Source organism: Macrosteles quadrilineatus, unplaced genomic scaffold, assembly GCF_028750875.1.
Source record: "Macrosteles quadrilineatus isolate MER2022 unplaced genomic scaffold, UCM_ALF_1.0 Scaffold_1__1_contigs__length_201487025, whole genome shotgun sequence".
In the NCBI taxonomy this organism is placed as follows: Eukaryota; Metazoa; Arthropoda; class Insecta; order Hemiptera; family Cicadellidae; genus Macrosteles; species Macrosteles quadrilineatus.
Genome location: NW_026542594.1, coordinates 49,074,264 through 49,087,349, shown reverse-complemented (window position 1 = coordinate 49,087,349; position 13,086 = coordinate 49,074,264). Strand labels below are relative to the sequence as shown.

The 13,086-nt window shown below is 34.4% G+C and overlaps 1 protein-coding gene across 1 annotated transcript in view; it reads left to right on the top strand.

The window, feature by feature from the left end:
• LOC128982961 (serine/threonine-protein phosphatase 5) overlaps positions 1-13,086 on the top strand; it is a 161,350-nt gene that overhangs the window by 74,199 nt on the left and 74,065 nt on the right. The window contains exons 7-8 of the mRNA XM_054402071.1: positions 4,440-4,582; positions 5,229-5,316. Coding sequence (XP_054258046.1) covers positions 4,440-4,582; positions 5,229-5,316 — 231 coding nt within the window. The remainder of the gene's footprint in view (positions 1-4,439; positions 4,583-5,228; positions 5,317-13,086) is intronic.

Below are 13,086 nucleotides of genomic sequence, written 5' to 3'. Positions count from 1 at the left end.
TTTTTGATAGGTACATTTATTGGAATTGAATCTTATTTTACACTGTTTTTCATTTCAGATTTCAAAAAGCAACATTTAAACATACGTCAACACCGGACGAAGGACGGGTACTCTGCTAGTCTTATCATAAATGTATATTCTAATCGTATAGGATAAAAATTAAATAGGCTATTTAAATTTAAAAGTGCTACGTTATGCAAAACCTTTTTATATTACGAAACTCTCACCACCGATTAGCGTCTTCCAATTATTCACTAAAATGCACGTTTGTGTTTATTAACAAGACAAGATTTATAGGTAGTTGTAGTTGAAATATTACATTTTTGAAAATCGTTGGAATAAATACTGTAACCTCAAAAGATATATTTTTGTAGTCTGTATTAGATATTTTTATAAAGGAGAACCCCTGTTATGCAATTTGGCTGTATGTATTACCATTGACTATTGGATGTCAAAGGTATTACATACTAACAATGTATGTTTTCTGTAGCCCTTCTGGTACCCTGGAACAATATGTATGTATATAGGCCTACACATTGTTTAACTTACCTTTTAGAAAAGAGAAATATATATACCATGGAAAAAATATACTCGCCAGGAGTACAGTTTTCAGTATTAATATAGGTAACCAAGTAAATAACTAACTAAATATCAGAAAGTAGTTATGTAGCGCTAAAAAAACGTAATTCCCTACAGTCTAGCCTGTGTAGGCTAGTGTTCATCAGTACTAAAACATTCAGTTGTGATTTGAATTTGTATTGCCAAGACTGCATTAGGTGGAATTGATCATCTTGTTTCCGGATTTTTTTTTAAATAATAATAGGAAGTTGAAAATAAATTGAATATAGGTAATGGCATAGGGGAAATGGGATTTTACTTACAGTAACAGTACTGACCAACTAATGTTAAAAAGAAAGGGATACACAATCCTACATATTTTAGAAGCTCAAGTTCGTGTCAACAACTTCAAGTTCGTGTCATCCCAATCAAGTTTGTGATCATAATATTATATTTACAGATTTAGTATACAACTAGCATATAAGTTACTATATGCTATATTTAATTACTATATTGGTATAGATGCCGTAATTTGTCTTTTCAACGGGAAGGAAACTACATTTAATCAGGTCTTAAATTACTTAAACACAATATCTATTATCTAACCAATCAAATTTACAATAGAAATACAAAATCGACTTTTTAGATTTGAAAATTACAACAAATACAGTAGTTCAAAACATTTATTCAAAATTTATACAAAAGAAACCCAAACAGACCTCGTTATGCCAATAAATTCCAACGCCCTATGACAATACAAAATGACAAGTTTTAATTCACAATCAAAGAATGTTCCAAATTTCAATAACTACGAAAATGAAAAAGCAATCATTGACAACTTAGCAAAAACAAATGGCTCGTATTTTTAAACTATAAATTACAAATTAAATTATTTTTTGTAAGTTTACTCTATTTTCTGACAGTGAATTCATGTGCCATATATATTTGACTAAACAACAACATATTTGATATATACAGGGTTATTACAAATGATGTTCATGATTTCATACATACATGAAATATAGTTTTATTTGTTATAGAAAGAAATAAAATGGTTACAACTTTTGAAAAACTCAAAAAGTTTTGACACAGATACACAGAACTGTAAATGCTCGATACGGAAACCCCTTGTGGTACGACAGATGTCAATAATGTAGTCAAGCTCTTGCTAGACTTTGAAAAGTGTGTCTAGGTCTATTGTTTCGATAGCTTTGGTAATTCGTTGCTGGATCTCAAGTATGCTTGATAATGGTGATGTGTACGCCTTATCTTTGATGTATCCCCACAAGAAAAAAATCAGGGGGTGATGTCCGGAGATCTTGTAGGCCAGTTCAGGGGTGTGACATTATTCGGACCACCGAGCTCGTTCCATATCTCAGGCAGCACATTGTTAAGTTCAACCCTACTACAGGTAACATTCAAATGCAGCCATTTCTCTTAAATTTCAAGTGACACTTGCCAATATAGTGGTTACTAGGAGGATAATCGTTAAACCTGGTTCTTAAGTGTCGTTGCACACTAATAACAGATTGGTTAGTAATATTCCAACTGGCAAAAAGCTTTCCTGCCTTCAAATTCAGCCTTTACACAACACTTACAACAATTGACTTGACAAACAGCTAATATGCACCCAAACCAATGTAAATGAAACTTTATGAGTTTTTCTTTCCAATGGTACCAATTAAAATAGTTTTGAAACAAATTAACCCAGTAATATTTATAATCAAAATCAGGAACATCATTTGTAATAACCCTGTATTGTGTTAACATTTTCACAAATCATTATATTAATTTAGCTGCTTGTAAATAAAGTTATACTATGGTATTGTTTAAGTATGAGGTAGGTTTCTAAGTACTATACTAAAGATTATTTTATGAAAACACAATACAGTAAGACATCAATTATGTTTTATATGACTGTAAGAAATAAGAAGCAACAACGATAACTAAGTTGTAAATAGTGATGTGTTACTACCTAAAAATGGTTCTCGCTAACACCGGTTCCAAGGAAAAGTAACTGTACCAAAAACGGCAAAAACCAACGTCAAAATATGGTTACGGACAATTGGCAGTGGTACGGTGCAGTGATAGCAGTGCAATAGCGGTGAGTTGAAACTGAAAGTGACACATTGGAGTAAACCTCTGTTACGATCACAACAAAATCGTAATGATCTTCTGAGATCGCAGCAACATCTGCGATCAAACTGCGGTTGTGATTTTTTACTTCACACAACAGTCATCGAAGCGATGTCAATGAGTGAAAACCTTGTTTGTAAGCTATTAAAAAATAGTGTTTACCTTCGGGCCAGTACATAATGTGTTTATGTTTATGATCCATTCCGTTTCTGCTTTAATATTCGTATATATTAAAGCAGAAACTTATTCGTATATACCCTAGGCTGGTTTGGATTGTAGTATTTTAGCTACACCAAAGGGAAAATTCAAAACACATCCTACCTAAAAGGAAAACAATTAAATTTAAAACTGCTGTAAGAAAGATTCAACACGGGATAACTAAGATTTAAAGTAGTATGTGTTGTGTTGTAAAAGTGACTCTCGCTAACACTGGTTCTTGGGAAAAGTACCGTTACCAAAAATCGTGGTTGAAATGTAGTTATGTGTTGTTGGGTAAGGCTACGCACCAATAGGAGTTGGCCCATAGGCCTGTTTGCGGTATGGTCTAATGATGGCAGCGAAATAGTGGTGAGTCGAAACCGAAAGTGACATTAGAAAAGTGAGTTTAACAGAAAAAACACTGTAACAATCACAACAAAATTGTAAAGGTCTTCCGGAATAGCAGCAACACCCGAAATCACCCACTGCAGTTGTGATTATTTACTTGATACAACAGCCATCAAAACGCCGTTAATGAGTGGAAACCTTGATTGTAGGCTATTGGTGACAATGATTTTAAAATGTAAATTTCCCCGTCTTATACAACACTGATTTACGGTATTTTTCCCGGTTATCAAAACTCAAGTAGATCAGCCTCTGCAGTTGTGATTATTTACTTCATACCAACAGCTATCAAAACACCGTTAACGAGTGGAATCCTCAATTGTAGGCTGTTGATGACGATGATTTAAAAATGTAAGTTTCCCAGTCCTATATAACACTGATTTATGGTATTTTTCCCGGTTATCAAAACTCGATTAGAATTTGATAGACACAGAATCTCCAGGTTCCTGACCTGGATGATGATTATTTTAATTTATACATAATTACACATTGTTGTACTTCCAATCAATTAAATCCCATAAAAAAAATAATAAATCCGTTATGCAAGTCAAAAAGTTGTTTTTGAGGTATCTTACTTGATTCAATGAATGGTTTTCGATTTGCTTACAAAATGTTATTGGAAATGTTGCAGTATTTGTAAACAACATTCAATGTAAACATATCATCGACAGCTAGAAGTGAGAATCTTAATCCAAACAGCTTTTCGTTATTTCATAAATGATGTATGTAGTAAACATTGGGAGAAAATGTGATAGACATCGCATAAAATTGTGTTTTTGATGGTTTGTTATTTCCAAAGTAGCAAGGCCATATTTTAATATTCAAAGACACCGACCAATCCAGTGAATACAGAAAAATTATTTGAACCTTGATCGGTATTCTAGTTTTCTCGGAGTAGGCCGGTAAATTGACATTTTGGCGTTACAGACAGAATGACAGAGAGACAGACAGACAGACAGAAATTGAGATAAGACTCATTTCTGCTTTCTTAGGCTCTGAAACGTAAAAGTAACCATAAACTGCATGATTCTACGCAATGTACAGACAAAACTGTTATTTTATTTATATATAATAAAATATATATATATTATTGATTTTATATTATTATTACGTTACTTTATTTGAACAGAATCTGTTTGTAGGAAACCATGAAAGCCAGACTATGAACCAAATGTATGGTTTTGAAGGAGAAGTTAAGGCAAAATATACAGCCCAAATGGCAGAACTCTTCACAGAAGTTTACAACTGGTTACCACTTGCTCACTGTTTGAACAAAAGAGTGCTGGTAAGTTAAATTGTCTTAATATCTATCTAGCAAGACCAAGGCTTGGTTAGAACTTTAAATGTATATGTTGCCCCTGTCCAGCAGTCTCAAGGTCATTAAAATCTTTAATGGGTGACCAACAGTGTACCTGAGGGATTGGTGCAGGCCAAACTTGGGTCAGGTCATCTATATTATACATTTGCAAGCAGCTTGTTTTCAAGCCAAGCCAAACTTTTAGTGTTAAGCCCGTGCGGGACTTTATATACAACCCTGTATAGACATTGTCTTAAATTCATTTTTCCTACACACTGTGGTAATAAATTGGCTATATTCAGCATATGATGGGTTAACCGAAAAATTGGTTATCCGAAACGGCTCTCCCCCCTTTATTTTGGTTAATCGGGGTTCTACTGTACATTATATCAATTGATATTTTCAATACCCGTTAAAGATACTGGATTTTGATCCAACCTGATTTTTTTGTGAACCGGAGATTAACATTTTTTACCCAACCTGACCCAAAGTTATCCGTATGGCTCCCAGACCCCTGTAAAACATAAGTCTCAATGTAAGTGTATCCCCAACCCCTTGTTAAATAAATAATATTTTGTATGTTTGTACAAATTTGTAGCTAGTAGTAAATATGCCTTGTGTTAATTGATTCCAGGTTATGCATGGAGGTTTGTTCTCAAAAGATGGGATCACACTAGATGATATTCGAAAAATTGATAGAAATAGACAACCTCCAGAAGAAGGTCAGTGAATTTTTTTTTTTTTTTTTAAGCCTAGATTTTAACCCGGGTTTATAAAACTTGTGACGGAAAATTCAAGGGGGGGGGGAATAAACTAGTAGGTATTCACCAAAGTCAGGCTAGGCCTACCCCTAGAACCAGCCACACTCAAATTTCTTCCCCGGAGTGCTCAGAAGGAGCCGAGAAAAATCCAGGGGTTGATATGAAGTTGTCACGGCTTTGACTGATCAATTTATTTAAATTTAGTGGATGGCTCAGAGCTCTAGAAGCGCTCAGGAAATCCTGCAGACGCTCAGTAGGAGCTATTTCATCCTCACCTTCGCTATAAAGTGTTTTGGTAAATTTTGCCCAACTTTTATACTGACTCGGTAGGGCACATCATTAAGGTATCCTGGTGTTCTCCAGAGTATCCAGCATATCGGACCACCTCGCATAATTAAATGAGTCTTGCACATTGAGTGTTACGAGCAGCACAACCCTACGAGAGTAGTGGTTAAAATCAGCTCTTGCTTCACTTCCTCAGAAGCCATACTGACAAGGGAACAGGTCCCCCGCTATGACCTCAACCGTGGTATCTTTTACAAAAAACCAAGGATTACAAAAATCTATCTCTTATAATGATTCAGAAGTTTTTAAAATCTTTGTACAACTAAATCTACAGTTCTACTGGATCGATTTTATAAATTAATGGGTCGTTGGACAGCTTACTCCCTGTAGATTTGCAAATAATTATGGGGAAACGGACTTTCGGCCTAAGCTGCCCCTGACTCGGCCTGGGCTGCCCCTATTATGTGGTGTAAAGAGTAGGTTTCTCGGGAGTAGGTACCTGACCTGATCTTGCACTTTACACACTAAATCCCATTGAGTTTGAACTGATTACACATAACCAAATTATGTAAAACATGTTATTTGTTATATATTTTAGTTTAATTTAAATACATCTTGTTGACAAATTGGCTAACAATTCTTCGTTTAAACCAATAGAGTAAATGATCAAACACAAAAGCGGTTGAAAAACTACCAAACTTCAAAAGCTACTAGGGCTATCGCTACGTGTTCCAGGTAATATCTTAGGTTTCAAGGGTCGTTTCAAATATGTGTTCGCAAAACGGACAGGTGACTTATGACATCTTAAAGTTGTTCGCAAAACGGACAGATTTTACCCTGTTCGCAAATGGGACTGTTCGCAAACGGGACACAACCGTAGGAGAGGGAGAAAGGAGTGATTGGGGTAGGGGTGGTTCCCAAGGTCGACCGTCGGCCGGTCGGGCGAAATAAAAATAGAGTACGGCACCTACGTGTACAGAGCAACACCGCGAACCGCGACATTGCAGTATTAAGATAATTAAGACATTGCAATATATTAAGATAATTAAGTTGGGACAGAGCCTTCCATCACAGTGGAGTTGATTAATTAGGCTATTATTACTAAATTTAATTCAATACTATATTGATATTTAATTTGGAAAACATTGCAAATTATAATAAAGTGATTGGTATCAAATAATATGTATTTGTTCAATACAGGCATACAACGTAATATTCAACATTCAGTTACACACACGAATAACAGAACTAGTATTCTTGGTTATACATAACTTTCCAAAATACGTTATGTGCATCTAACTTTTTTAAATTTTGTTGCATTACTTTTGCCGCGGTGCCCCCTTGACCGCGGCGCCCAGGGCGGTCGCCCTGGTCTCCCCACCCACGCGACGGCCCTGGTATAGATCTATGATGCATAGCCCTAAAGTGAAATTGAAAACGACTTCCCACACTGGATAAAGTAGTTAAAATACTACCTCACAAATGCACAATTTATTCTGGTTGAAATTTTCATTAACAAAAGTGCTCTTGTCTTTTCCGCGGTACACTGAGAAATAAGCAATCTCATGCATTAACATCAGACATACACAGGTCATTTTCTATGCTGTAACCAAATTAAAGTACATGTAAAATAAGCATTTGCAACCTTAGTTAGTGTCATCAAATGTTATCATATCGTATTACTTATCGTGCAGTGATAATGCCGTCTGAAATAACAATTTATGATTCCATAATACCAAAATGACTTGAAATAATGTAAAAATGACTGCATACTATATAAAATGAAGTACTAAAAACAATTTGGTACCTATTTTACAATAAACAGGCTAGGAACTATCGATAGGCTATGTAATCAACATAAAGCGTAAATAATTGATGATGGTTTGCTCAAAAATGTTTTACTCAAATGTGTTAAAATTTGCATAGCAAGGAATAACATTTTGGAATCCAGACAGAAAACACAATACAGTAAGACATCAATTAAATTTAATATGACTGTAAGAAATAAGAAGCAACAACAATAACTAAGTTGTAAATAGTGATGTGTTACTACCTAAAAATGGTTCTCGCTAACACCGGTTCCAAGGAAAAGTAACTGTACCAAAAACGGCAAAAACCAACGTCAAAATATGGTTACGGACAATTGGCAGTGGTACGGTGCAGTGATAGCAGTGCAATAGCGGTGAGTTGAAACTGAAAGTGACACATTGGAGTAAACCTCTGTTACGATCACAACAAAATCGTAATGATCATCTGAGATCGCAGCAACATCTGCGATCAAACTGCGGTTGTGATTTTTTACTTCACACAACAGTCATCGAAGCGCTGTCAATGAGTGAAAACCTTGTTTGTAAGCTATTCAAAAATAGTGTTTACCTTCGGGCCAGTACATAATGTGTTTATGTTAATGATCCATTCCGTTTCTGCTTTAATATTCGTATATATTAAAGCAGAAACTTATTCGTATATACCCTAGGCTGGTTTGGATTGTAATATTTTAGCTACACCAAAGGGAAAAATCAAAACACATCCTACCTAAAAGGAAAACAATTAAATTTAAAACGGCTGTAAGAAAGATTCAACACGGGATAACTAAGATTTAAAGTTGTGTGTGTTGTGTTGTAAAAGTGACTCTCGCTAACACTGGTTCTTGGGAAAAGTACCGTTACCAAAAATCGTGGTTGAAATGTAGTTATGTGTTGTTGGGTAAGGCTACGCACCAATAGGAGATGGCCCATAGGCCTGTTTGCGGTATGGTCTAATGATGGCAGCGAAATAGTGGTGAGTCGAAACCGAAAGTGACATTAGAAAAGTGAGTTTAACAGAAAAAACACTGTAACAATCACAACAAAATCGTAAAGGTCTTCCGGAATAGCAGCAACACCCGCAATCACCCACTGCAGTTGTGATTATTTACTTGATACAACAGCCATCAAAACGCCGTTAATGAGTGGAAACCTTGATTGTAGGCTATTGGTGACAATGATTTTAAAACGTAAATTTCCCCGTCTTATACAACACTGATTTACGGTATTTTTCCCGGTTATCAAAACTCAAGTAGATCAGCCTCTGCAGTTGTGATTATTAAATACATAAATACTGAATAGTGAAATAAATACAACATTGAATAGAAATATATTAATGATTGGTGAATAATACTTTTTTTAATTTTAATAATATAACTAATTTTAATTTAATTAATACTTTAATACTTTTACTTTTAATTTAATACTTTTTTTTATTTTAATAATATAACTAATTTTAATTTTAATAATAATAGTAATATACAATACTGTGACATTGCCCAGCCATACAGGTCATTGGCGTCGTAATATACAGCACTGTGACATTGAAAAAATCGGGAAAAAATCGGATCCATCAAAACCGGATCCAGCCCAAGATCCGGAATTTTTTCCGGTGCCGGTTCTAGCTCGGATCCGGTAGTCCGATATCCAGATCCGACCATCACTAGTACCTGATTGTAAATTTGGGACATCTTGCCTTTTTTTTGATCCAAGATGGCTGACAGTATCAGTAATCTGTGATTTTGCTCCTTAATAAAGTCTGTTTTGTATCTCTACACAGTGTTTTTCTCAAGAAAAAAGTGTTAAGAGTATATTATTACATACCTTCTTACAGAAAAGTGATAAATAGGGTGAGTGATTACACTAAACTATTTGGAACATTGATAAATTCTGACCGATGAGGTAATCCCTCATGATAAGACTGGTCACAAGGATATTGAGAACGGCACAGCCGGCACTGCTTATCTCTGACAAGGACAAGGTTCAGTTCCGTCTAATTACTTGCAAGTTTGTTTACCTTTACTGACAATATCTCAGCAACTTCTTGTTATGTGTACTGTAAATTGAACTTTTAAGTTTACACATTGAATTGATTTGTTTTATAAAAATATTACTCAAACAAAAAAAATTTATTAAATAAATAAAATTGTTAAAACAATCAGATGCAAGAATATTACTTGCATTTTTCCCCTTAAAATAAAATATCAATTTCTTAATTGTATTGAAAGACATACAATCTACTTATGAAATGATTTGTTTGGATGGGAGTAGCGTTCCTAAAGGATGGCAAAGAAAAGAAGTTGTGAGAAAAGCAGGATTATCCAAAGGAAAAATAGATATTCATGTGGTGTCGCCAAAAGGAAAAGTTTTTCGATCCAAAAAAGAGTTGACTAAGTACATTACCAAAAATAAACTGGAACTGAAAATAGAACATTTTAATTTTTCTACAAAAAAGCTTCCGACAGATATAAGTTCAGATGACAGTCAAACTTCTAATACTGATCTAAGCCTCGCACCTTCTGACACATCTATAGCAACAAATACATCCTTTAGTTTTGACAATTTAACAAGTAGCTTAACCATGCAAACTTTGGATTCTTCTGTAATCACTATAAACAATGGCAATGTTTTGAATAGCCAAGAACGGATTCGAGAGGAGTTGCTTGGTAAAAAGTGGCTGTCTGACATTTCTCTCCAGCCATATTTACAACTGTTGGATGACAAATTCCTCTACAAAAAGGACTGTACCATAATAAATCCACTAATCCTTAATGGAGTTAAAAACTGTCAAGATTTTCACTATTTGCTTGAGCCCTTGCATATTAGTAAAATGAAAATATTAATCATGGTAATCAATGATTCTGATCAAGTAACTACCTCAGAAAACAACACTAGTGGTTCACACTGGAGCCTTCTTATTTACAATAAAATAGTAAATAAATATCACTATTTTGACTCCAGCAAAAGTTATAATTTAGAATCTGCAAAGAAAGTAGCAGATAAAATCTCAGGTTACATTGGAGAAAATGCATTGAACTACGAATTTATTGAAATGCATGGACCTCAGCAGTCAAATACATGGGACTGTGGTGTTTTTGTTTGCTGGCTGATAGAGTCTATTGTGCATGACATCGTAACTCAGGAAACTATCAACTTAGACCGGAATCAGACATAGTTTCCAAACGATCCCATATAGCCTATGTACTGAGTAATCACTTTGCAATGAGCAGTGAATTTTTCATGAATTTCATGCTTGACAAATCCCATAAATACCCCAAGATACTGACAGCACTTAAACCTACACTAACAAGTGAAACAGTTTGCAATAACAATGTAGCACAAACCTTACAGCCTTTGGACAACAAACTTTGTTGCAATACTGAGAAACTTGTTGTTAGCAAAGAGTTTACCTCTCAAAAGAGTAAAAACCCATGGACAACAGTTACCCCAAGAGGACGAAAACCTTTCACGGCTACACATTGCGATACGAGCAGCAACATTCAGCAAAATGAGGTTATTGTATCCAAAAACCCCTTTGAAATATTAAGCACTCAATCAGACCTTAACCCCCCCACACTATCAGCAGCGACCGAACTGAGTACATCTACTAATATAAAAATTCCAAATAAAAAACAACCCAAGCCTGCAAAAGTAGTCAAGCCAGATAACATCAAATTGACCAGCAAGACAAAAAAACATAATTTAACAATTGTGGCTGATAGTCAGGGGAGAGATCTGGCTAGCCATGTGACCAGCCTCACTAATGGGACTTTTAATGTGTTTGGACACATAACACCCGGAGCTTCGTTTGAATATGTGGTGAACAAAACTAAAACTATGTCACATTTGATGTCATATACAGAAAATGACTGGATTTGTTTGATTGGGGGATCAAACAATGTGAAGCTTCACCTCACAATGAAAGACCTTAACGAAACTTCAGATTCAATAATCAAAAATCTAGAGAGTCTAATTGTCAACTTAAAAAACACAAATCTTATAATAACCACAATACCCTACCGATATGACCTACACAATTATAAGGTACAGCATAATATAATTTCAGAAATAAATAACAAGATTAGAGCATTGGTACATACAAATTCTCATACAAAGCTATTGGACTTGCATCTCTTGGAAAAATTTTATCATACACGACAAGGTTACCATATTAACCAAAAGGGGAAAAAAATCGTAGCTAGAAATGAAATGAAATGAAATGAAATCAACTTTATTCATACTTTGCAAACATGTGCACGAATGGCGTCATTACATTGAATCAAAATCATAATTCTTAATCCTAAAAAAGTACAAGATATAATCACTAATGAAAAATTTCTTATTCTAATATATTATGTAGGAGGAAATATTCATTCTTTGAGTACACGGGATTGGTTAAAAAGTACATTTTTAGATTATTTTTAAATTTTGTAGTCCTTGTATAGTCCTTTAGTTTTGTTGGAAGAGCATTGTAACATTTTATACCCATATACATTGGTTTTTTTTTTTTTTCAAAAAATCTTAATCTATGTGAAGGTGTTGCATAGTTATTCCTGTTTCTGGTACAATATTGATGAGAATCCCCTACCAGTGAGACATTATTTGAATTTTGGACAGTATATAATATACATTGATAGATGTAGTAGCTATATACAGTCATTATGCCTAGTTCTTCAAATTTTTCCCTAACAGAATCTTGCCAATCCAAATTTAACATAATGCGTATTGCTCTTTTCTGGAGAATTAAAATTCTGTCTAAATTAGCTTGTGATGTTCCTCCATAAATACTTATACCAAAGGATAAATGTGAGTGAATATGAGCAAAATAAACCAATTTTAGGGATTCAAGTTTACAAAATTTTGATAATCGATAAAGTGCAAATAGGCCTGTTGACATTCGATTTGCCACATGATCAATATGATCATTCCAGCTTAATTTACTGTCTATGTATAATCCTAGAAATTTAGTGTTCTCAACAATTTGTATATCTTCACCGGCTAATGTTAGTGCTGGGTAATCTGAATTGGTATTAGTTTTTAGATTAAAGCGTGTAAAATTAGTTTTGGAAAGATTTAGTAAGCTGATGATCTGAAAAAAAGTTATTGATGTTCATCAAGTTATCGATGGCAGATTTTTCTATCTCATGAACAGATTTTCCGCTTACAAGAAGATTAGAATCATCGGCATATAAACAGATGGTATTCATTGTTGAATTTGAAATAACATTGGGTAATCCATTGATATATGTAAGAAATAGTAGAGGACCCAAAATAGAACCCTGTGGTACACCATGTTTAATTGTTCTCTACTGCGATCTTGTTTTAACCATCTGGTTATGATTGTTTAAGTGTGTAATTTCTATGAACTGTTTCCTATTAGTTAAATATGATTGAAACCATTTTAGTGGAATTCCTACAACTCCTAGTCCTTCCAATTTTTTTAACAATTTATGATGAGATACACTGTCAAATGCTTTACTTAGGTCCATAAATATTCCAATTACTTTATCTCCCCTATCTACAGAATCAATTATTGACTCAATATATGTAGCAGCCGCTGATATTACAGAATGGTTTGATCTAAAACCGTGCTGCTCTTTATCGAGTAGATCATTACTTTCTAAAAAGTTAACGAGCTGAT